General features: G+C 37.9%; 1 protein-coding gene across 16 annotated transcripts in view; it reads left to right on the forward strand.

Moving 5' to 3' along the window:
• The window catches only part of DST (dystonin), a 288,896-nt gene extending 263,137 nt beyond the window's left edge, over positions 1-25,759 (forward strand). For 8 of the 16 annotated variants that reach the window (XM_059842688.1, XM_059842695.1, XM_059842689.1 and 5 more), the window contains 18 exons: positions 798-967; positions 1,930-2,089; positions 3,516-3,710; positions 4,884-5,012; positions 8,331-8,474; positions 9,313-9,501; positions 10,122-10,251; positions 11,061-11,224; positions 11,547-11,709; positions 13,189-13,343; positions 13,504-13,578; positions 14,424-14,441; positions 17,406-17,523; positions 18,931-18,999; positions 19,749-19,948; positions 20,393-20,503; positions 23,215-23,338; positions 24,511-25,759. In XM_059842688.1, coding sequence (XP_059698671.1) covers positions 798-967; positions 1,930-2,089; positions 3,516-3,710; positions 4,884-5,012; positions 8,331-8,474; positions 9,313-9,501; positions 10,122-10,251; positions 11,061-11,224; positions 11,547-11,709; positions 13,189-13,343; positions 13,504-13,578; positions 14,424-14,441; positions 17,406-17,523; positions 18,931-18,999; positions 19,749-19,948; positions 20,393-20,503; positions 23,215-23,338; positions 24,511-24,776 — 2,580 coding nt within the window. In that variant the 3' untranslated portion in view covers positions 24,777-25,759. The remainder of the gene's footprint in view (positions 1-797; positions 968-1,929; positions 2,090-3,515; positions 3,711-4,883; positions 5,013-8,330; positions 8,475-9,312; positions 9,502-10,121; positions 10,252-11,060; positions 11,225-11,546; positions 11,710-13,188; positions 13,344-13,503; positions 13,579-14,423; positions 14,442-17,405; positions 17,524-18,930; positions 19,000-19,748; positions 19,949-20,392; positions 20,504-23,214; positions 23,339-24,510) is intronic. The other 8 variants (XM_059842696.1, XM_059842697.1, XM_059842698.1 and 5 more) reach the window with 3 other exon arrangements.
• Positions 25,760-26,277: the final 518 nt, after the last annotated feature.

A 26,277-nucleotide genomic window follows, 5' to 3' on the forward strand; every position in this document is an offset into this window, starting at 1 on the left:
GGTGTGAAATAAAACATTTCAAGCATTGGTGCAATTTAAAAGCTGCCTTGTTGGGCTGGTGCTGTCTTTTGCCAGTGTTCCTTTATTTAATTATTTACTCTTATCAGTCAGTTAATTCCTGTGTGGTATCAGATGAGCTGTGTTTCCTGTGCTCTCCTGTGTATGTGAAAAGCTTCCAGAGGATCTGTGCAAAAGGAGCTGGCAGAGCTGGCAGGCACATTCTGTCACTGTCATTGTCCAAAGTTCTGGGGCACAGAAACCTGCTTGTGATTTTTACTTCTAGCACAGATTGAGTTATTTGGATGTTTCATGACTGCTGCTGCTGCTCAGAGGTTTCCCAGCTTGTCCTTGTTGAGCTAATCTAGAATAACCTTTGTAGCTCTTGGGGAGCTTTACAAGTGACTTGAAATCTTAGTTTGTAAGAATGTAGTGCAAGAATGCTCAGTTAATGGCTCCCAAAGTAGCAGTTCTTTCACATCCTTCTGATTACTAGGCTGAAATTTGGGAATATTATGGTAGGGCAGTAATCATTGCCCTCACTGAAGGAGGGATTTTCCCAAAGTTGTTCCAGTAAGCAGAGAGCTACATTTCCAGAGAAGGACAAAAAGCAGGGGTCTCCTAGTGCCAAGTCCCAGGTGCATTGTGGCATTAGCATAGAAATTTAGCAGTCAGTTTAAATTATTCTTGCAGCAACATTTACAATTTATGCTGCAAATAGTATGCCAAAAACTAACTAACAATGGCCTGTAAGCAGTTAATGATATATGGATATTTTCTTTTTTTTTCCAAATATATAGGAATTCCAAAAATCTCTTGGTGCCAAACATTCTGTGTATGATACTACAAATAGGACTGGACGTTCCTTGAAAGAGAAAACCACTTTGGCTGATGACAATTTGAAACTTGATGACATGCTGAGTGAACTAAGAGATAAATGGGACACAATTTGTGGAAAGTCAGTGGAAAGGTAAATGAAACTCAACTAATTATTCATCAAATAAGAAAAATGCTTCTATTTTTGGAATTCGTTGTGTAAAAGTAGAAACAGAGTGACTAGCTTGTTTGATAATTAGGAATGCCAAAGCAGTAAAATACTGCAAGTGCATACTTTGTTAATGGTATTGTAGAAGAGTAGGGGAGGAAGTGGAAGGAAGAGCCCTTTAAAAGGGGAAACTTGATTTGAAGTTCTCTGGAGGTGCTGGTCAGCAGCAGCTGAGCATGAGCCAGTGTGTGCCCAGGTGCCCAGGAAGGCCAGTGGCATCCTGGCCTGTACCAGCAATAGTGTGGCCAGCAGGAGCAGGCAGGGATTGTCCCCCTGCACTCAGCACTGCTGAGGCCACAGCTCCAGTGCTGGGTCCAGTTCTGGGCCCCTCGCTGTGAGAAAGACACTGAGGGGCTGGAGCCAGTCCAGGGAAGGGCAGTGGAGCTGGTGAAGGGTCTGGAGAGTGAGTCTGATGAGGAGTGGCTTAGGGAGCTGGGTTTGTTTAGCCTGGAAAAAGGAGGCTCAGGGGTTACTTTTTTGCTCTCTACAAGTGCCTGAAAGGAGGCTGTAGCCAGGTGAGACTGGTCTCTTCTCCCAGGCAACAAATGACAGCATGAGAGAAAACTGCCTCAAATTGCACCAAGAGAGGATTAGGTTGGATTTTAGGAAAAAATTCTTCTCTGAAAGGGTTGTGGAGCATTGAAACAGACTGCCCAAGGAAGAAGTCGAGTCACCATTCCTGGAAGTGTTCAAAAGGCATGTGGATGTAGTACTTGGGGACATGATGTAGTAGTGCTGGGATAGTGGTTGGACTCAATGATCTTACCAGTCTTTTCCAACCCTAACACTTCCATGATTCTATTATTTTATGCTCAAAATATTTTCCTGAAGTGTGTAAATGATTATTTTATCTGTGTGTGGTTGTTTGGTTTTTTTTTCCCTCTCAGACAAAATAAACTGGAGGAAGCCCTGCTATTTTCAGGACAGTTTACTGATGCTCTGCAAGCTCTCATTGACTGGTTGTACAAAATTGAACCTCAACTAGCAGAAGACCAACCAGTACATGGAGACATCGATTTAGTAATGAACCTGATTGACAACCATAAGGTAGTTCCAAAAATACTGGTTTTCAATTATTGGACTGCTCATAAGTGTAGCATTTTAATAATATCTTTATTTTTCACTATTATGTAATTTTTAGAAATATGAAATACTTTTGCAACACAAAATTAATCAACAATAGAAAATGTTATAAGATACATGAAAGAGGACAACTCTTAGTGACTCATTAATACCAGTTAGCATTGAGATATTCTATTTTATTGTGCTACCCTGTCTATTTATTAATACCATGTCATACATCACAAATATGCATTTGCAAATGTGTGTCTAGGGGCAAGAGATGGCAAAAATTATTTTACTGGAAAACTCTGGGGCAGACAACTCTTTTTCAGTCCATCTGCTAACTATATGTCCCGTGCACTTATCATGACTACAGCAGCCTTTCAGACCTGTGGGGCTGCTGTATGTTTATTGAGAAAAGTAATTACAGTGCTAAAGTTATGCATAGATTTCAACTAGACCAGGGCTCAGGGAGCCTGTGTTGGAAACCTGCAGTATGATGTTCCTGAAGTGGTTTTGGATGTGGGAACAAGTAGGAGATATTGGACTCTGCCTCTGAATCCCAGTTTTGCTGTTCAGTATATCAGAAGAAATGGCTGCTGAAGTTACTTGTGTTGAAAAGGTGACACATAGGCAGGGCTCTGCAGCCTGGAAAGATTAGGAGGTGAAGGTCCCTCTGTTCATCCACCTGTGACTTTCAGTATCTCATCCCCACTGAGGAGGAGATTTTGGGCCTCCAAAGAAAAAAAAGTGTTTGGAAACATGGGTTGTCTATAAAAATTAGCCTGCACAATGCTTCAGTTGCTTCTGAAATCCCTCTGTCCATCACAAGTAGGTTGCTGTCAGTGGCACAGTGCACTGTAATTATCTTCTTTTTAGAGCTTTTTCTAAGTAACTGGAGCTTGTTCAATCTACTGCTGTAGATTGAACTCCCACATAAATATATGAATAAGCAGCAAGATCCACGACCTTAGTTAGACCCCCCAGATGGGGATTTATTTCTGTTTGGATGATTTAAAACCCTCTCCTTGATTGTAAGCTTTTAATCTGATCTTTTCCTGCCACAGCAATCCTATGTGTTAATCCATGTCAGATCAATTGCTTTGATAAAGAATGGAAAGCCAGCAGTGGTAAGGAGACTAGATTTCCCATGCATTGCACCAGAATGGATTCTTGGGATCTGCCTGACATTTTCCTACCATATTCCAGTTTTATTATGTTAGAAGAGAGTATTAATATCTTCCTATGGAATCCAATAAATAGAACTTAGGTGTTTTGCATCACTTAAACGGAGTTACTGTTGACAAAAATAAATCTGTATTTTCATTTCTTTTCATAACCAGTAGTTTTTTCTTGTTTTTAAGCATGTCTTAATGGGCTAAACATTTCAAATATATTTGATGGTGTCTAGGTTTTCCAGAAAGAGCTGGGAAAAAGAACAAGCAGTGTCCAGGCTCTGAAGCGGTCTGCAAGGGAGCTGATAGAAGGCAGCCGTGATGACTCTTCCTGGGTCAAAGTCCAAATGCAGGAGCTGAGCACTCGCTGGGAGACAGTTTGTGCCCTGTCAGTATCCAAGCAAACACGACTGGAACAGGCCCTTCGGCAGGTAGAGGAATAAAAATGTTGCCGCATGTACTGTTTCAGAAGGAGTGAAAAATATCTTGCAGTTTAGTTGCCAAAAATTTCATTTCATTTTCACTTGATGCCATTCCCTCTAATTTCATTTGAAAATACTCATTTACGTGCTAATGCATTGCTTACCTTGTTTATCCTTTTACCACAGCACATAAATAGCCTCTTAGCATTTATTATTCCTGTTATTATTAGTCTCTGCCACAAATGCAAAACAAATGTTTCGAAGACCTTACCATCTAAGGAAATCACTAAAGTTACAGTTAAATATGAAGGATGATAAAAAACTATGCCCCATTCACAAAAAGCAGGAGGTTGCAATCATGTTTATGCTTTTTGTGCCTTATTGGAAAGAAGTAGATTTGTGAAAAATTCTTTACTTTGGCACAATTACAATGCACGGTGAGGTACTTCAGAAAAAAAAAAAAAAAAGTTGTGCTGAGTGCAGTCATGACCTAGAACAGTCTGTGTATGTCATCATTATCTGGTACCAATCCTAATAAATAGGTGTGTCTGTATTGTTTCCAAACCTGAGATAATATGGATTTTCAGCTCTCTAAGACACACTAGCTTGGACTGATGCTAGAAGGGGGCTCCTGCAGTAGTAACGTATCTGCTATGTACAATATTCCTGCTCTGCTTTCCTCAGCATGCACAGTCGTGAACTTACCTCAAACACTAATTGTGTCTGAATATGGCTGTACCCAAAGGTGAATCTTTCTTGTTTTCTCTAGACTCAAGAGTCACTCTCCAGCAGGCTGTCAATTCATTTTGCTTTACTGGTGCTTTAGGCTTTGCAGACAATAGTTCTCCTCTCTCCAGCTGGTCGCTGAAAGCACCTCCTGTGTAATTTGTCAGTGTAAAGAATGTCATGACATTCTCAACTGAGCTGCAGATACAATATAAATCAGATGGCTAAAAGCATGAACAGGCTTTTAGGTTTCCTATAATTTTTTTGGGAAGCATGAGCTGTTTTTACAGTTATGAAAATGTAGTGCTGTATATCATTGACTTTTTAATGGAAAGATAATGTGCCGGTACTGCTGGATGATTAATGTTCCAAATGTGGGCTCAATCTCCCTGTGTAAGCTGCAGCATGTCTGTCTGGTCATCTCATGAGTGACCATGACTTCTTGTATCTTAACAGGCAGAAGAATTCCACTCAGTTGTCCATGTCCTTTTGGAGTGGCTGGCAGAGGCAGAGCAGGCTCTTCGTTTCCACGGCATCCTTCCAGATGATGAAGAGGCCTTGCGAACGCTGATAGAGCAGCACAGGGTAAGCGAGAACATGCAGAGGATCCTCTTCATTCTAATGGCTCTGACAGGTGGTAGAATAGAGGAAAGGAGGCAGAGTCTATCCCAGGTAGTTCTATCCAGCATCCAGTGTTGGAGCCATTCTTTCTGTAGAGAAGCCAGAAATTCAATGTAGTTAAGAGTTGGATGTCCAGACTGGTGTTGGGCTGTTGTTTGAGTCGTCTTGGCTTATTAAAGAGAAAAATGGGCCTTTAGAAAGTTGCTATAAAGATTTAGAGACAGATGCAAGCCCCTCTGTGGAGCACAGCATGCCTGTGATTGCCACACAGACTGCTACAGTAGCAAAAGTGTATCTGTCTCCTTAGCACCATTGACCTAGATAGACTTTTCTTGTAAAGTCATTCGTAGATGTCAGCAGAACGGTATTATCATCCCTGAACTTTGTCATGGTGGAACAGCATGCTGCCATACTTCACATGCATTGGCCACTGGAATACTACAGTGGCATAGGTACTGCAGGTAGTAAATTATAAGCCATCAAACTAACTTTGCAGTAATGAAATGGGAAATTGGCTAAGTAAGGATCATAGAGGTCAAATTTTCACTCTCCAAACAGGGGGCTACAAACATGCACAGGGCAGCCTACACAAAATAGTACCAAGGGTGTAGTGCCCACAGTTTTATAGAACAAGTTATTAATCCTGGATATGTTCATCATTGCTCTGAAGAAAGTTAAAGCAAAATTTATGAAATGGAGGTTGGAAAAGCATCCTGTTTAAATTGAGTTTGCTAATATTATTATGCAGAGGAGTACATGCAAGAGAGGACTAATAAATGGTTCTTAACTGAGGAATTTCCAATGTACTTAAAATGCAATGTTTTGAAAAAGTTTTCAGTTTTAGTTTAGGGCCCTGGAAACTGAGAGCTAGTTATAAACTGGCAAACATATGTACACATCAAATGTGTGTATACATCAGCGTGTGCTGATCTATAGTCAGCTCACAGTGTGTTGACTAATGCTGGCAGCAGCAACTTAATGTCTCTGTTCAGTGAAATGTCTTTTAGCTGCCTTTCCTCCACATGTGCTTCACCAGTTCCCTTTTATTTGATTTTTTTAATCTTCTGACAACAAAGAGAACTGAGTGAAATCTTAGGTCCCCTGAAATAATTAGAAAATAGAATTTTAAATGTCTTCCTCCACACTGTAGATGGATTAGCAAAATATTTCTGTGCTAATTTTAAAATTTGTGCTGCCAAAGCTGAAGCATAACTTGGAACCTCAAGGCAAAGTTTGTCTCTGAGAAACCCAGTCCAGCTGGGAAGGATGATAGCTAGCACAACACAACCAGTCTTGGTTGTGTAGATGTGGCCATACTGTACTTAAAATTTTTTTGTTGGCTTTAGAAGGGATTTTCCTCCTAAAGGGCAAACAATAGAGAAATTTTCAAGCTAAGAAAGGTTATGGTACTACAGTTTTACCACTCACACAATCTTTCTCAATAGGTCATCTCTCCTTTTAAGGTTATAACATTAGCTTTCAAGAAAACAAAAAGAAAATAAGGCAAGAATACATATATATTACTTTTAAATACTGTGTGTGCATTATAATGCTGCATACTATAATAAAAATGTATGACTGAAATTATTACATAAATATGAAATGTATCATCCTTTTTTCATTGTGATTTTTGTAAAATAGTTTTATTGCATTTGTATTGAACTACACGGAGAAATGTTTTCTTCAGGACAATATTTTATCCAAATGGTACTGTAAGCTGTAGTGGCTTAATGCACTGCATTGCTCAAGGAAAGACCTCCCATTTCCTCTTTTGTAAATTGTCTGTGTCACTGGTTTGCCACATAGTTCAATAAAATTAGGGAGAGTTTAATACACTGGGACTTGTGTGTCACAGATTCAGTTCTTGAAATACTCTAGTACAGCTGAGCAGGGGAACACAATGGGGGTTTTTGCCCATTTTCCACCTGCCTCTGACTTGTTTTGGTAATCTCTCATTATAATCCAATTCAACTTTTCCAAAAGCATGTTGAACTGAAATATTGTAAGGATGCATGTATTTTTGTGAGAGAAGGTTTGCTATTATGATTTGGGTCTTAAACTCTGGCAATAATTAAACCTTAAATCAAAATCAATTAGCAACAAATACATTTAAATATAGAGCCTACATATTCCAGGCTTCTAGAGCAAGGTAGAAGAGATTATATTTTACATTTTATTTCATAACAACTTCACCCTTACTTTGTAAAGGCACAGGATAATGTCATTATGAGTTGTTGAAGAACCTATTTTTACAATGTTTTGGTGATTTTGAATAGTCTCAGACCTGACTTGGCTCATCTTTAACTTCATCATTAATCCAAAATAAATGGTATTATGGCCAGAGAGAGGAAGAGTTAAGCTTTCAGAGATATGTTTCCATTTTATAGTCTAATTAAAGATGTTAAAGTATAAAAAAATTTCCACTAGGCACTGAGAGATATTAGCAGTTGTAGTTAAGGATGCTCATAAAGACACACAAACTTGCATAACATTTAGGCAGAAAAGTAAAACCATTGTAGTAGCAATGTTTAACAAAAATAAAAGGGAAAGGGAAAAAAAGAAAGAAAGAAAGAAAGAAAGAAAGAAATGCAAGCTATAGAAAGGATAGGAACCTCCTTTCAGTTGCTTTTCTTAGTGTTGTTTCTCCCCCACCACATCCATTTCTGGTTCTGCTATCATAGGAATACCAATAACTATGAGCTTGGATGCCTAAAGCTGTAAACATCCTTTTGCTTTTAGGAGATTTTTTCCACATGCTGTGTCTCTCCCCCTCAACTGCTGAGTTGTCACATTTGTGTTAGTTTAGTAGAGCTGCTCCTGAACTCTGTCATCTTGTCTGAGCATGCAATTGTAGTTGGACATTTCCAGCCTCTGGTAGGAGCTTGATAGCTTATTATGAAGAATTACTGTGGCTGACAAACTAAGTCATTGAAATGTTGCCAGTGGTGATTCTAACCATCATATAGCTGGTTTACAGCACTTCTAAATGCTGTGATTTTTCTTTGTTTTTTTATTAAGGGCATGCATCTTCCAAGGATTTAGATTGGGGTGGGATTTAAGGAGCGGCAAGCTGGGATAAGGTTTTAGAGCTTTGTTTAGTACTTTATGTGGAATAGGCTTTTTAAACAGTTTAAGCTTTTCTAATACAAGTGAAACTTTCCTCTTGCAATTTGAATCTGCTTAGCAGTCAAGGCTCAAGGCTCATGACCTTCTAGATTATGCACTCAGATTTCTCTTGCAAATTTTGTCAGCATCTAATTAAAATTATTACCTCTGTTTTAGGAATTTATGAAGAAACTGGAAGAGAAAAAGGCAGAACTGAATAAAGCAACAGGTATGGGAGAAGCTATTCTGGCTATCTGCCACCCAGACTCCATCACCACCATTAAGCACTGGATAACAATCATCAGAGCCAGGTTTGAAGAGGTCAGTATATGTTGAACTGTCTTTGTTGCAGCAGTCCATCTTTGATTAGAACACAGCTGACAACCAACATGGTAGTCACACTGTGAGGAAATGATCCAGCTGTTGAGAACTAAACATTTAAAATACCCATGGTGATGGATGTGAATACTGTGCTTCCCTAGGCTTTCTTTCAAAACTTGCGGGGCTTTAAGAGCTAAAGCAGATGGTCAAGCTCCTTTGTTTGTATGTATTAAAGGAAATACTGTCTGACACTTCCCAAGTGAGGAATACCAATAGTTTTTAGGAGGAAATTGAAAAGTTACAAAAGAAAGAAAATACAAGGAAAAATGTGAAGGATTTTCTGATTATATTAGGGAGGATTTCAGTCCAACATATTCTTAATCTGGAAGATATCTAAATGATTTAAGTGGCTACAGGTAGGTTGTGCCCTCAGTTGTTAAGGTAATATTTTCTGTTTTATATTAAGCTTAAAGAAAAGCAAAATACTGGTGATAGGAAAGTGTGGCTTCAGGAGTTCCCAGCAGGAAAACTGACACCAAATCCTGTGTGATTCACTAACTCACACATATAGTTAAAATTCTTAATACGTTGCCTGAATGTGCTAGTTACTGTGTTTAGCAGCACCTAATCCTGAATATCTGTGGAAGAAATGTGTTGGACTAGGAATTCTAGTTGCCTAGCTACTGTTAGTGATCAGTCACAACATTTAACACCTTTGATATGCAGACATCAGTAGGCCTAAGAAGTACCTCTGGGTTTACAGTTAGCAGAGCAATTTTAAAAACTTAATGAATAGTTTCAGATGTGTACATACTCATGTATTGGTTTCTTTGTCAAGGTCTTAGCATGGGCTAAACAACATCAACAGAGACTGGCAGGAGCTCTGGCTGGACTCATTGCTAACCAGGAGCTGCTGGAAGCCTTGCTGTCCTGGTTGCAGTGGGCAGAGACTACACTAACTGAAAAAGACAAAGAGGTCATCCCCCAGGAGATTGAGGAGGTTAAAGCACTTATAGCTGAACATCAGGTAAGGATTGGTGAGTGACACCTGTCACTCACAGGGGTTCACATCTCAGCTACACTGTGTGATCAAGTGCCAATCTCCTTTGCTATTTCTTCTTATAATAATTGAATTCAAGCTGGGATAGTATTAGGAATAAAAGAAAGCCCACATGAAATGTATGATAGTGCTGCCGCCTTAGATCTAGTGCTGCAGTGTGGCTTTACTGATTAAATATCAAAAATAGGTTTATGAAGTGCCAGAGGGAGCTGCTGGTGTAGTGAATGCTCATAGATTTACCCCAGCTTAAACACCAGAGCTGTCTCACTTCTGTGAACTGCAATCTGAACAGCAGATCTTGGAGGGAAGATTCTGTTCTATATCAACTCATCACATACAGTTAATAAAGAAGTTTGACAGATTGGTTTTTAGATTTAGCCTTCTTTTAACAGCCAGGCCATAGTGATGTTAAAACCTTATCCTGCTGATTTTTCTTATCTACAAAACATTTATCTGTGTTTATATTGTGAGGCTGGCACTATAAGTGGGTTTCTTTTTAACTTTGGTGTTTTGCTATTGTGTATGTTTTTCATTCCTCTGGTTACTTTTGTGTATTGTTAATTAAGATCCCCTCTATCTGATTGCAGACATTCATGGAAGAAATGACCAGAAAACAGCCTGATGTGGATAAAGTTACAAAGACCTATAAAAGGAAAGCACTTGAACCCTCTCCAGTACAATCTCATATTCCTGTCCTTGATAAGGGGAGAGCAGGAAGTAAGTAACAGCGTGTTTTGGGGTGTGTAACACGTACCATTGCTCTATCTGTAAAGTTTACAGATTGCTAATAATCTAATAGGTTTGATTAACTTCTGGTGAAAGGGGGTAAAATTCCCTTGGCTGATTTTTCTAATTATCTCTCATTTTTTATAAAGTGTGAGGAAATTTCTCAGACCAGACATGTATTTTTACATTTTGTCCTAATCTTAATGAATAGCTTTTAAAGTGTGCAGTCTTTTCTGTGCCCTTAAACTTCCAAGAGCAATACATGCTGAGTCTTTGCAAATCTTCCATTATCTGAAAGTGCAGACAACTTCACAGAGAGATATAGAGACAAAATTGTGCTCTTACTGTCTATAAAATTATATTAATCCAGTTAGAAGTGTATTCAGTGAAGTTGAATGGAAAGTGAATCATCAAGTGAGGAAATTGCTCTTTGTATTTTTAGATATACTTACCCATTGTATTTTATGCTTACCCATCCATGGAACCTGCTTCTAAAATGAGGTTGTTTACTTTGCAACTCTGAGAGATTTACGAAGATTTAATTTAAACTGTGCAGCTTGACTAGTGGAGCCCTCACTAGCTGCTTCTGGCTAGATAAAAGAGGCTGTAACCACCATTGGGTTGTTCCCCAGCAATGGTAAAAAAAAGAAGAAAAATCCCACTATATGGAATCATCTTGGGGTATGACCTCTTTTCTTGGGACAGGAAGGAATAATTTTAGAAAGGTCGAGTGCACTTCATGTAAACATTTGTTTTATTTGAACTGGGTGAGCCCTATGCCTTTTATCATGTTTTAACAGGAAAGCGTTCCCCAACACCAGGCATTTATCCCTCAGCAGCCCAGGCACAAATTGAAACCAAGAATCCACGGGTAAACCTTCTAGTCAGCAAATGGCAGCAAGTTTGGCTTCTGGCATTGGAAAGAAGGAGAAAACTTAACGATGCTTTGGACAGACTTGAAGAGGTCAGAAAAGCACTGTACAGAACGTACATAATTTTGCATAATTTTCTTAACCCGAGATTAAATTCCAATATTGTGAGCAACTCCCATATTTGTTGTATTATATTGTGTGACACAGCTAACTGAAAACACTGTGGTACGTGGGCTTTAATGTGCTTGAAAAGCTGTCATCGTCATTTCAAGTGAGGAGAGCTGAGATATTTAAAATGCTTGTGTAGGTCTTTAAAAAATCAGTTAATCAACAAAACACAGATGGTATCTATCTCATTGATGTTCTAGATTGATGGATTTCAGCTGAATAAAGTTCTTTCTGTTTTGTATTAAGCTGAGAGAATTTGCCAACTTTGATTTTGATATTTGGAGGAAAAAATACATGCGATGGATGAACCATAAGAAGTCTCGTGTGATGGACTTCTTTAGGAGGATTGATAAAGATCAGGATGGAAAGATTACAAGACAGGAATTCATTGATGGAATTCTTTCTTCAAGTAAGTTTTAAAATTAATGTAATGTTGAACTTGGAACAAGCATCTCATGAAATCTTATTGTCTACATAGTGTGACCTATGCATTTTATTGTGTTAGAAGGTCACAGATTTCTTTTTTGAATTTAATAATTATTATTACTTTGTAATTATTTTACTTGAAAATATTTCTAGATTCTAGAAACTCTTTCTAGTTTGTTTACATTGTGAATCAGGTTACAAATGTTGCATTTATAATATTGTCTAATTAGTAGTTTGCTGGTTTATTGAACTCAGATTGTCATTCCTATAGTACACTAGCTACTTCAACAATTACTTTTTGATTGATTACTCATAATTGTAAAAAGTACCTTATGTAACCTATAGATGATTTTCAAAATGAGTTCATAGGATTACATGATTTTTATTAAAGAACTTACATAGAATAGTTTCAATTATAGAAGGAAACTGTAATTTTTGTAACCAGTGTTTTCATGAGCCGTGACAATATTCATATACCTATATAGTAAGGCTTAAAATGCCAAGAAATCAAACTAGAAAGGAATTTTCCTAGCTTTCCTGGTGGATCAGTATTCCTTTGTTGTGGTGGTAATGGAAGTCTTCCACATCGTATATGTGATCATATTTCCTTCTAGGAACAGACTCATAACAGACAAGGACCTAATACTTAAAATAATCCTTTATCTGCAGATCATGGAGACTTTTGCTTTGAACAGTAATGATTCAGAATTGGGCTGCTTCTAGCATTTCATTTTAGTGTTTCTCAGTAGCAAAATATTGTACTTTGTATGTTTTCCCCTTGCTCTAGGAAATGCAGTAAACGATCACTATATGTGAATATTGCTGTTTTTCTTGAATTAATAAAAATTCATGAAAAAAACCTAATACCACCAAGAGGTTACATAGTTTACTCTTTTAACTCAGTTGATATCAGTTTATTATGACCACCAAACACTCCTGATGTAATCCCTGTTCATCACCTTGAAATTTTCTTTGACCATTTTATTGAGAATCTCTGCTGCGAACTTCATCTAAAGAAGGACTTCATGAAACACCAGGCATGGATCTGCATTGAGAAGGCTTCGCATTCCAGATTTAATCAGCACTGAAATGCTTGCTTGACCTTTCTTCACTAACTATTTGTCTTGTTAATTTCTGGTATTTTATGCACTTTGAAGGTCAAATTGTTAACACCCCCCCACCCCCCCAAATATAATTTACAGTTAAATCTGTGCCCTTGCTTTTGTCTCTGTCTTTAAGCCACACTATGGTACTAATTTTTATCCAATATCTGGGTAACAGTGGAGATTCAGGTTGTTTTTTTTTTTCAGAAATACTCCTTCACTTGTTTTAATGTCCTTATTTTTTAATAAGCACTATCTGTCACCAAATGCCTAATCACCTTCTAATATTTGTTGTAAAGTTTCTCATTGTAATGCAATTGAAAAGCGAAAAAAATTGTGGTGTTGTCTTTGTCCTGCAGAGTTCCCTACAAGCAGACTTGAAATGAGTGCTGTTGCAGACATTTTTGATAGAGATGGTGATGGATATATTGACTATTATGAATTTGTAGCAGCTCTTCATCCAAACAAGGATGCATACAAGCCTCTCACAGATGCTGACAAAATTGAAGATGAGGTACGTTCTCTGCTTTCTTAGCTTGCATTCTGTTCTACTGGAGTCATATTCTGCAATAATTCACTTTATTTTCCCTCCTATTTAATTTGAAGTTTACTAGGTACACAAATCTTTGGAAATGTGATATTTAAAGTAATTATCCTGTTGTGGTTTTTTGCAGGTTACAAGGCAGGTAGCGAAATGTAAATGTGCAAAACGGTTTCAAGTGGAACAGATTGGGGATAACAAGTACAGGGTGAGTCTTTTGAGGACCTCAGTTCTTTCAGCTTTCTTCCTATGACATGGTTTACACAAGGAATTAGGCTATATGAATTCACAGGAATCTTGTATGACAATTATACATTTTCTTTAAGATTGTCTAATTTTTTTTCTTGTTAGAACATATAGATTAAATTATAGAAAAGTGCTGATGCTTGTATTTATTTTCACTCAAACTACTGAAGCTGTTTTTAGTCATAGGAATTTTTAAGAGCTAATGGCACACATCTGTACACATGCATACATATGTACAATATATCCTGAAAAGCTGGTCTTTCTGCCTAGATACCTTAAGTGTTTAAACTGTAGCTGTTTTTTTATTAGTTTCATGAAAACAGTGACTGATACTTTCTTGTGGTATTGTGTTGTACTTCAAAAATCTTTTACCAAAGTGTATTCAACCATTTTACACTCTTTTGTCATTTTATTGGAACATGCATACTTCTGAATATAAGCAAAGTGTTAGATACCTGCAGAATTATTTTAGATCACAGAAAAATGAATATCACACAATAGAGAAAGATCTGCCTACCCCTGGATTCAGTAACCAGAACAATTTGAGGTAAAATATGCAATATCTGGCTAAGAGAGATTAATAAGTACTTGTAGATGTTAAAAGACCACAGAAACAGCAATGGGAAAGAAACGAAGGCCTTGAATATTTTCCAATATTCAGTCTCTGGATGGCTAGCTACCTGCTCATCTCTCAAGTAGATACTTTATGTAGAATGTCTAATGTGTTAGTTTGCATGTGTTCTAGGTCATGTAGAGAATTTCCTGTAAACTAATCGTGTCTTTCTTCCATTTTTCATTTCTTATCAGTTCTTCCTGGGAAATCAGGTATAAACCAGTGGAATGTGTTATGAAGTTTTTTTTGGGTTTTTTTGGTTTGGTTTTTTTTTTTTTTTTTTTGTTATTCTCTCTCTCTCTTTTTTTTTTTTTTCATTCCCCCTAACACCTAGTGATTTAAGCTTGCAATGGTCAGCCTTCTTGCCATCCTTTAATTTTCAGCTAATTCATTGCTGGTCAGCTGTGGTATTTCTTTAAATGCTGTGGAGCATTCCTTGTCTCAGGATCCCTCCTCTACAATCCCTCACCTGCTTTCTTTGGTCATTTTCTTCATTAAGGAGATTACTTTTAAAGGAACCAGATAATGGTCAGCAGCAATTCCCATAGCAAAACATCTTGATCATTTAAACTACAATTGTAGAGATTACAATTATCTAATCAGTTTTATAGTCAAATTTTCCAAAATTCTGTAATGTTATTTTTAGGCTATTTGATTAAAGACTAATCAAGGCAAACAGACTGCAGTGCCTTATCACTTATTTATTGCAAATTGCTCAAAAATACTTTCATCTTTGCCAAAAAAAGGTACAGTCTCTATGCAATCAAGCAGACTTATTAGGAACCTAGCTGATAATTATTATTTTATTTCCTAACACAATGAATCTTTAAATACATATTTTGGAATTAGGCAAAATAAAATTGCCGTTCTCCTGTAGACTAATCTCTCTCCCAGAGTGTGTTCAAGGAGCTGTGGCAAGTCTATAATGTGCTGGAGCTGTGTTTAAGAATACTTTGTGTCAGCTGGGTCACTGGTGAGTCCTCCCTCAGGAGGAGATGCTGCCCAGTGCTTACTCCTGTGCTACACACTGATACACAGCTTCCTGAAGTGCTGAATCACATCTGCCCAGTAAGAATGGAAACACCCTATCAGACACTGTTAGTCTTATGCTTTTAAAAAGGCAATAATGGATGTAATCCATTCTGGACAGGCTAGTGTCAACAGCAATAGCTATTTTAAATCTCAAGGTGTTGAAAATGTGGGTGCATTATTTTTTACTAGCAGAGCCTGTTGAAGTATAGAAGAAAACACAGAGCAGTGGATAACCTTGCCACATGCCTCAAGCAAGACATCTAAGCAATAATTTAAAATATTTTCCACATACAGAACAAGTCTCTTTTTGAAGAACTGTTTGAAATTATGTTAATCCTCTTATCTATCATCTGTTCTCTCAGATCTGGGGAACATAGGGCATTTCTTGAGAAACTCTTACTGATGCAGAACGGCACCTACAGGCTATTGTCAAGAACAGGCCTTTTTGTGGCTTAAACTCCTTTATGTTTTTACCTCTGGTTATTTGAAATAATGTTAAATACTGTTTAAAGAAAGTTGTAGCAGGCTATTTTAGGAAGGAAAACAACTGAGTTACCATAAGAAGAAATGCAGTGATAGGTACTATTGTATTACCGTGTTACTTTCCAGCCCCACTTTCTGAATTAATTTCTAGCTGGGCAGTTTCCAAAGCACGCTGTATTTGACCCTTGCTGTAGTTGCCTGATGGGGTCTAACTGACTAATTAGGTTGTGATAGGAAAAAAAATAAAGAAAAGAAGAACGATACTATCTTCAGAATCAGTACGAAAAAAAAATTTGGTGGGAACAAGCCAATGAAAATAAACAGCGTTAATTTGGATGCCTTTTAAAAAAAACCTGTGATCTACATATATAAAATGGTTCTTTGTTTGGCACATATTGAATACATTATTAAAAAACTCTCAGAAATAATGCTCATGTGAATGTTCTTACTTATAAAAAATACGATTTATTATTGAATTAAGAAGCAAGCTTTGCTTTTGTTTGGTTCCTAAAAGTAATATTCCTTTAAACTTATTCTCTCTTCTTGGCTTGAATAGTACCAAACAACTAAAGTCATCTAACAAGTAGGGAGCACATTTTTTGTGTGGTTTGTTCAGTCCCCTCACTGGAGCAAGTAGGTACAGCTGAATTATGGCTAGCCTTCTCCAAGGGTCAGAGATTGGCCCAAAGAGGGGCATTCAAATCCCATTGGTTTTAGTGAGTGCTCTGCATGTTTGTGTGTGGGTGCACTGCACTTGGCCTGGTGATCTGGTATCAAAATATTTTAGTTGTGCTGGCTTAAAAGTACTGAATTCTTCTGGTTAGTTTTCTTGAGATTGTGAGGTCAACATTTTGGTCATGCTTTCTTTGATCCGAATTTGAGTGAAGGTACTGCGTAGAGGTTTTGTTACACAGGTTTCAAGAGCAAAATATGCATTAGGCCTGGCCATCAGCCCAAAGGACTCATACAAGAACTTAGTATGAAACAGACACTCATCTCTGAATCGTGAAGAACCTTGATGTGTAGTCAGAGGAATGACAAACATAATTTTAGTTATTAATCATTCATTGCTTCTTTAATGTTCCCTTCCTCAAACGCACCTTACTGTAGGTAAGCAGTGTCAGCACTGTAGTGCTATACCTGAAAATATTCCCACAGATTAATCAATTGATAGAACTGTGCAACACCCATAACACATTGAATTTTCAGATTATATACTGATTGTTTGAAGTGATGCTGCCTTCCTTTCAGCTGACAACATTAAAAACCAAGACTGTTGCAGAAGAGTGTTTGCTTAAGATTTTACCAGTGAAATAATGCAAATAGGTCTTCATTTGCACAAAAGCAGACTGTAACCAATCAAATAATGTACTACTAATTTTGCTTCTTGTATGACCTCAGAATTTGAGAATCAAACATAAAATTAAACCTGAGTTTCTTTCTTACCATCCTGCCATCTTCTTTTGATTAATGCAGTGCCATCTGATTTGAAATCTTAACAGCTTTAACAATCTGCATAAATCAAGTTATTATTTTTTAGCATTTACTAATTATTAAATATCAAAATAATTTTTTTAAATGTCTGATTTTTTTAACCTGTTAGTATTGAACTGCATCTGAATGCCTGAGAATCTCAGATTGTCATTTGATTTTTATTGCAGTTTGGTGACTCTCAACAACTGCGCCTTGTTCGTATCCTAAGAAGTACGGTCATGGTTCGTGTTGGAGGTGGCTGGATGGCACTTGATGAGTTCTTAGTGAAAAATGATCCTTGCCGTGGTATGTAACAGAACTGTTAAAGACTTGCAGCATATTATTTGGATGCAGTCACCATTCATTGTCTCAAGATGGAGATGGACTTGTATAAAATGCCAGTTGCTGTAAACATCATCTCACTAAATGTCACATTTTTGTGAACTTTAAATCACATGGTTGTGATCCTCTTCAGTTGCACTGATGTATGTCTGGAAAAACTGTGGTGTCTTCTGCACAGTTCCTTCAGTGTTATAGTGGTGTAAGTAAGAACTGAACTTAGCCCAAATAGACTTTATGGTATGTAAGTGGCTTGTATGACTTGGCAGAAATAGCACACAGAAATGTCCAATAAAACCTTCTCAGCAACACAGTAAGTCAAAATAAGGCAATTGAATTGATGAGTAACACCACCACCACAAAAACCTCTGGCCAGTGACTCTTCCCAGTCTTTCAGTCTCTACCTTTGTAACCTTGTCTTTTCCTTGGCATCTTCCCCAGAAGCACTTTGTAGAGCCCTGAGCCTTACACAAAGTAAGTGGAAAATGTTCTGGTCTGGAGGACATTGTGCTCCGTGGGAGCAGGGAGTGCTCTCTCACTGAGCCCTCCAGGGCATTGCATCAGATGAGCTGTTTTCTCAGTACACAATACTGAGGACTGTAATAGGGAATTCCAATAAATTGCTGGATATTTATTGAGTATTATATCTTTCAGTGTCAACTTAGGAATGAATTCTAACAGTCTACCTGTCAATAGGCCTGAGAAAAGTGTTTGGGGTACAACAGAACTAACCAAGTTAACCCTTCAATGAAGCCAGATCTTCTATGGCACATTTTATTTTCTACTCTGCACTCTTGAGGAATCAAAGTAGAAAGGAATAAAAGAAGGACCCTTTTTCTTGGGTATATGTGAGCAGATGTCAACACAGTGGGTCTAAAGAATACCTGTAAGAATACTCTGTAAAATCAACATCACTGGATGTTGTGCACTGCTACCTAATTCTTGCCTGGTTGAAATCAGTGATGCAGGTTCAAACTTTTCCTTCACCTAGCAAATTTGCATTTCCACCAAGTGCTCCTCGTGCATTCAGATGAATCATATTGCAAAGAACTGTTGTCATAAACAGTTTTAAAAGTACTGCACCTAGTCATATAAAATCTCTTTAGCTTGTATTACTTCTTTATGTCAGCAGATAAATACCGCTGCTACACAAGTATACTTGGGACTGTAGATGAGTCTGTCCAAACGCCATTTCCTTTTTGCCTAGGAAACCTTTGAGTACTCACCTCAGAACACTTAGGGACAGCTTTTGCTCAAGTCCTGTCTTTTGGCCTGGTGCTCCAAGTCTCTTGCATATGCAGCTGCTGTACTTGATTTCTTCTCCTGCTAACGATTTTCTTTAATGTGACCCATGTCCTGTGTCATTTTTTCTAGTTCATCATCACGGGAGTAAAATGTTACGTTCGGAATCAAACTCTTCAATTACCACTCAGCCTACTATAGGTTGGCAAACCCCTCTCTTTGTCTCCTTCTCCTCCTCTTCTCTCTCTTAATTTCCTTCCCGCTTTTTTAATATATGTATACTTTTAGCTATATGCTTCACCCATCATATTTAGCTTAACATGTTCCTACATGGGCTGGTGCTTTGCAAGCTAATTTTTTTGACACGCTTGAAGAGTGTTTCAAAAACAATTGCCATTCACACTGACACAGTTAAATGCTAACATGTCTTGCATTTATTCATGCAGAACATTCTCTCGTATGTGTGTTTGTATGTGTGTGTGTGAGTGCTTAGCCACCAATTACCTCATCATAGTTTGGGTTTTATGTTCATCATTGCATGTTGCCAAACTACATAACTTCATCGTTTTGAATAAATATATTTGCTGCTTTCCTGTAATTTCTTCTAGAATGTCCAAGCAAGTATTATTTATTATGAATAGCTGTAGAGTTAGCAAAACTGCCCATCAGGTTGTGTCTATGTATTAATAGTTGATTGATTAACAATGATTTAGCACGTTGAGCATTCCATTATCACGCTGACTTCCTTTGACAGTGGTTCATTCCTGCTGGCATAAAGTATTAGAATAAGTGAGTCCTGCACATAACTCTTCTGTGTCTAAAATAAATGCATTACACAGTAATGCATTTTATTTATTGTTAAAATGTGTTGGAGTTGGCATGGCAAAAATGGCATTAAACAGCCTTGTGACAGCTTTCATATCTGAGTCAAGGAACACCTCTCTTTGCAGCTAAAGGGAGGACAAACGTGGAGCTGCGTGAAAAATTCATTTTGGCAGATGGTGCCAGTCAGAGCATGGCAGCTTTCCGACCAAGGGGCCGTAGATCACGACCCTCTTCAAGAGGTGCTTCTCCCAACAGATCTACTTCTCTGTCAAGTCAGGCTGGCCAGGCAGCTGCCCCACAGGCTGTTGCTACAAGTACTCCGAAGGTAAGGAGAAACCTACAAAACTGCACTGGTTAACATATGGGATATAGATTGAATTTTTGGGTTTTTCCTCACTCCAGTAGTATTGGTGCTTTCTCTAGCTGATGGAGTAAAAGTATCTCCATTTTATTTCATTGTCTGAGGTGAATATGAGAGTGTTTTCAATATGTTTTCTCTACTGTTTGCAACATGGCAGTAGAAGAATTTCTAGTTTTAAGGTGCCACGTGAGCTAACCGGCAGTTTGGGAACTGCTCTGAAAGATCAACAAACCTCTCCATTTCACTTGAAAATAAACTCCATCATCTCTTCATTTTAGAATATTTGTCATTAACTTTTTCTGCTTAGATTTTATTTCTGCTGAGATTTTGAAAGCCTGGGTATCCTTCTCCATGCCATAGTTTTCCTCTACTGTCCTTCACATTTTGATTTACCATTGTTTCATACAGACACCACATCATTTAACACGCAACTATGGTAAACCATGGTTGACAAACAGCAAAACATCAACTCCTTCTAAGCCACCAGAATCCTCAGACTATCAAGGGTCATCTGCAGAGGTACAGTAAGGACAGAAATTCTAGTCTAATGACTTCCTTCACTAAAACTGTCACTTCACTAACAGTCACTAGAGTTTCAGTACGTCTAAGCTGCAACATCCTGTGTATATTAATGCATTGTGTTTGTTTTAGACCTTTGTCAAATTATTTCTTACTTTTTCCCCCTCCCCAAAGTTTGTTTTGGTTTGGGTTTTTTTAATGTTCTATTTTTCATGGGTTCTATTAATTTTTAGGAAAATACAGCCTCACTGAGCTAATGTTTAAATCTCAAATGCCTAATAAATCAGAAAAGTATGGAATGAATAAGTTGAGTAAATGTGGAAAAGTACTTTTTTTAAAGAAAAATAAAACATTCAATATACTTTGCAGGTTTCTTTCCTAAAATTGTTTACTTTGAATTCATTAAGTACTACAATGTCTCTGAACTGCAGACACGAGATTAATAAATCATGATCTCTGTGCAAAACTACTAAATAAAGAAATCCCCAATCACAGTGAAGAAGATGGCAAAAAAGTCTGGCTGTGATACATAAATCTTTACAACAACTGAAAGTTTTGTTTAGGGGGGTAGTGACCAATCATTGCTCTAATAGGATAGCTATTTGATGACTTAACAGGAAACTAGCATGGCTTACATGGAAATTGCTAGTTTAGCAATTAGGATTATGCTAGCAATTAGGCTGTATGACCAAAATTTAAAGGGGCTTGAAGCCAAAGTGTTTGCTTTAATGTCATTCCAGTCAGTGAAAAGATTGCAGCTGGATCAGGCTGCACACTGATGTGTCATTTGTGGGAGTTGCTCTTGCCCTGGGTTGGATGGAGGGCTTGGAGAGAAGGTTGTGCTACCACCCCCTCTGTTGTATCTGCTTTTCACAAATCTGCACTTTGATGCCTATTGCTGTTCATGTGACACCTTCTGGTGTGACGTTTGCATAATCTGAGCATGGCTTTTCTCAAAGATGCACAACAAACTTCCTCCTCCCTTCTCCTGTGAGCGGTGTTGTGCACACTGCAGGTGTGTTTGTGGGTACAGCACTGCAAGCACATGGGGCTGTGGCTTAGACTGATTAACAGCACAGAGTTCAGTCAGTTGTCAGTTTCTAACATATTCCTGTATTTTCTTTCATCTCTTAGCTGGTAACTGCAGTGAAAGATTAATTGATGGTACATTAAAGAGTTTATAGACATGGAAAGGTGGTGTTTTTTTTGAATTACAATGACAGGAAAGCAGCTGGCCTGCTTTTATATGGAGGCACTGTATTTCTTATCTGCTCTTCCAACTGCCAGTAGTTTCAGTGAATTTCTTTTATGTAAACCAGTGTGGTTTAAGATTATAAACAGAATGGTTAGGGTGGGGTAGGTTCAGTGGATTTCCAAGGCATTCTGCAGCATTTACTGCCCAAGAGAGCAAGTTATTCATTTTATATGTAAACTGCATTTGGGCTTAGGGCAAAATTGAAGAACAGGCTAGTTTTATTTTTTGCAATGGTGATTCTATCCCAATGCCTTGGCCAGAGTGCAGCAGCTTCAGTGGAAGTAACAGTGTTCCCTTTCTCCTTACCCTCCCAAGCAGTGCCTGTATAGCAGAGATTCCCAGGGTGGGGCTAGCTGTATGTCAATCATTGTACTTGGCTTTAATGAGAGTTTAATATTGTGACCTGCCCTGTCAGGGCCAGCAGATTGCTCTGTAGCATCTCAAGCACTCTTTTGTCCAGAAGTGGTCTGAACTGGCAGCTGCCAGGCAAGCTCCTGCCTGGCCTCTGCTCTGCTCTTAGCTCAAGGCAGATTCCAACACACTTCTCTGGATCTTGGTTTTCAGTACCTAATTCTACCTACAGTCGTATGGGGATCAAAGGCACAGAATGGAGGATCCTGGGACCCAGGCCACTCCACAAACTGCATTCACCACTGCACTGTTTTTTCTTATTTTTAAATATTTATGTAGTATTTCTGTGTTATTAAATTACTGTGAATACTGTAGTTTTCTTCTTATTTGCATACACCTCTTACCTAGTGAGTGATACTCATTTTGAGATCTGATGATTCAATTTTTGTGGCTGTGAAATAAATTTTCTGAATTGGGGCAGATTGTAAATCAAGACTTGTTTTGGAAATAAGAAAGCAGGCAGAGTCAGACTGAGTAGTAGAGACACTGTAAAGCACTAAGTATATTGACAACTGGAACTTTTACAATTAGTCCTGTGCCCTTTTTTCTGTTTTCTCTTGTTTTCGCTTGGGTTTTTTTTTTTACTTCCTAGCAAAATGTTTCTGAAATTTGGTAGCCTTGTTTCAATTTTAAAAATATTTTCATCACCTCTAACTACAGCTAGAATGGTGGAAATCCAAGTTATGCAGATATAAAATCTCCGTATGTACCATCAACTAATCTTATGTGCTTGACTAATTATAAAAAGGTAGCTTTTTTCTTTCTTCATATGTGTTGAAATACACACAAAGATGCTAAAATGTTAAGCAGACTGTTGAAATGATTCTTTTGTTGTTGTTGTTTTACATTTGGACTACTTCAAATGCAAACTGCTAAAGGAACATTCTAAACTTCACATTGTGAATAATGCCCATAGTGGCTTAAACCAATATTTCAAATTCACAGTGAATGTTATGATGATCACATTTTAAGCTATGTAGCCCCTAATACCAGTTCTTATCTTCAGCTAAAAAAGCATTTTTTTGTTTTGTTTTGGTTTGCATAGGGAACACCAATTCAAGGAAGTAAACTCAGACTGCCAGGGTATCTATCAGGGAAGGGTTTCCACTCAGGAGAAGACAGTGGCATCCTGTCAACAGCAGCTACCAGAGTCAGAGCTCAGTTTGCAGGTGAGTGTCTTGACTTCAGAGATTGATCTACCACTTGCTTTGTTTTCCACCTGAGTACTTAAGGTCACATTAGGGTTCAAGGGAGAGATGTCAGAAGAGTGGGAAGGAGCAAAAGTCATGCAGTCTGTCCATTGCTGAGGGTGCACATAATCAGGCCCTCCATTCACATGTTCAGCTCTGGGTGTGTGAATTCATGACTGCAATGTTCTCAACAATGGCACCTCCAATGTATCTGCCCAAGGAACTAGGGAAGAAGCTGGATCCTTTACTCAAAGGATCCAGTTCTTTACAGTATTTAAGTTGTTCTCGATTGTGATGGAGCAAAGGGGTGACTTAGTCATGACCTGTCCATTTCTTTTGGAAGAACTGCAGGGAGCAGCTGGAAATTGCCTTATTAATGGAATATCCCGCAGAGATTTTAAAAGCAGTATACAGAAATAAAAAGCAGTGAAGCTGTGCTTTTCAACGCAGTGTTCTTCATACACATGCGGAACCAGATTTGTTAAGATCAAAACCACTTAATAAGTAATTGAAAAATTACGTTACAACCACATTAATTATTTTCTGTTTAAGATTCCTTGTTGCGTTTTTTAATTCATGGCACATTGTCTGGGCAGGCTTTTACTTAGCAGGCTTGCTGAGAGCTCATCTTCTCAGCCCTTTGTTGGGCAGGATGTCTACTTTGCCCTTGTTTATTTGCCGCTTTCATCTGTATGGATTTGAATTATTTTATTTTTAGAGAGTGGTACACATTTAAATATTGGGATGTTCGTTTGCATCTCCAAGATGCCTATACTTAGATATCATGAATGTATGAAGAGACCAGATACTGAATTGGTTGGTTTTTTTCAATTAATAGCTGAGAAAATGGCAGGGGAAATAAAGGCTCTGGCTGTTGAGTGAAGGTACAATGCATATCTAGGAAGTCAAGAAAAGCTGCCAGAATAATGCATTTTTAATAAGATGTGCTAGTGTTTAGTTAACTCTGTGTCAGCATTTGATCTTGCATTTCCGTTTCTTTAGTGTGAGACAGCATCATTAACTTGCCTGGCAGATGTCTAAAGTTTAGTTTGTGCAACACGGAATTTTGGGGTTGCCAAAGACCTAGGAAAGACCTGCACAGGTTTTCCATCCTTACTTTTAAACCTGGTGGTCACCTTCTCTCTTTCTAGACACCAGAAGAACGCCAAGCAGACCTGGTAGCCGAGCAGGAAGCAAGGCTGGCAGCAGGTCAAGCAGCCGCCGTGGCAGCGACGCGTCTGACTTTGACATTTCAGAAATCCAGTCTGTGTGCTCAGATATGTCAGAGACTGTTCCTGCTACAAGCAGGCCGACACCCCGAGCAGGCTCTCGGCCAGGATCCGCCAAGCCTTCTAAAATTCCAACCCCCCAGAGAAGGCCACTAGCCAGCAAATCGGACAAGTCCTTGAAGAGATAATATGATTGGCTCCATAAAGGTCTTTTCCTTTTGCATTAAATATTTAAGTTCATAAGATGTAAAATATTATGTAGAAATTACTGTGAAATATCGCAAGAGGTGGATTTTTAATTCTGCAGATGGCCTTATTTGTGTATTTGTCTTCTTATTTTATGTGTATAATTTTTGTCAGATTTTTTTTTTTTTTTGGTTTTGCCATATCCTGTGAGAAGGGGAAGAATTCTAATGTAAACTAACAGTTGTACACAGTAACATGTAGAAAGTACACTAAAAATAATTGCCGAATGTACAGTGTACTGAATGTACAGTAAGTCTCTGCAACCTCAGTAAAAAGGCCTATCACTATGTCATTAGTCAACAGTAAAGGATACCTCATGATTTTTCTTTAAAAAAGAAAAAGAGAATACTGAAAGCCAAAAGACACAATTACACATTTTGAGCTAACTAAACAAACACTAAACGATGTATGTCAAAACTACTAAGAAATACAAACACACATTCACAGTACCCTTATTTATACAGCATCTCTCAGAGAACTCACGGAGGTAATTAAGCACTTGCCAATAATATGATATTCCAATACCTTGCAGCATTTCTGTGCCATTGCTTTCAATGAGGCCAGACACATTCTGGATATCTGAACTATTATTCTGTAAGAATATCAATATAAAGTGCATTCATGTAAATGTGAGGTTTTCTTTTGCTTGAGTGGATGGTAGCACTGTATCATTGAACTCATTTTGTATCAAAGCAATTTTGCTTGCAGAAAGCTCAGAAATAAACATGTCCCTTAACTTTATTTCTATTGTATTTCTTATTTCACAGGAAGGTGATTTTCTGTGTTATGTTTTAGAGCATATGCCATTTCAGATGACCAATAATTACCATAGGAACACAGGCTTTAATGTTATTTCCCGTTATCAGCTATCTGATTTTGGTTAGCTACTGTATTTGTTTAATAAAACACTAAATTGCACATATCAGAGCATATGAAATGATATGTAATTATTGTGTGTCAACAATTATTTTCTCCATATTAAACTGTATCATTTATATACCATGTATAAAACAGAGTATATGCCATGTATAGAGAGTAATTCACTTGCTTTGTAAGTCAGTGAAACATTCTAGCCATTCATTGAAAGGATAGCTAATAGCTCAATTTCACTGGAAAAAAGGTGCAGCTTCAAATGGGAGTGCTGTAGCATGGCTGGATAGATGCTGTGGTAAGTAATGACAGAATCTCTAGAACTTTCAAATAATATCAGAAAGACTTGTCTGGAACTTGGCCAGATAAACACAATAATACTCAAAAGACAATTGAATCCATTTGTATCAGGATTTCCTTCAACACAGAGCTGTACAAAGGTTTGTAGTAAGCCATGATCCACTGGTCCTACCTGACTTGGCAATCAGCACAAGTGTTTACTGATAACTGAAGCATCAGTCTCTGCTGCACTATTTTATCTTTCCATTTTTCACCTCTCCTGTTGCTTCTATT

Source organism: Haemorhous mexicanus, chromosome 3, assembly GCF_027477595.1.
Source record: "Haemorhous mexicanus isolate bHaeMex1 chromosome 3, bHaeMex1.pri, whole genome shotgun sequence".
Classification (NCBI taxonomy): Eukaryota; Metazoa; Chordata; class Aves; order Passeriformes; family Fringillidae; genus Haemorhous; species Haemorhous mexicanus.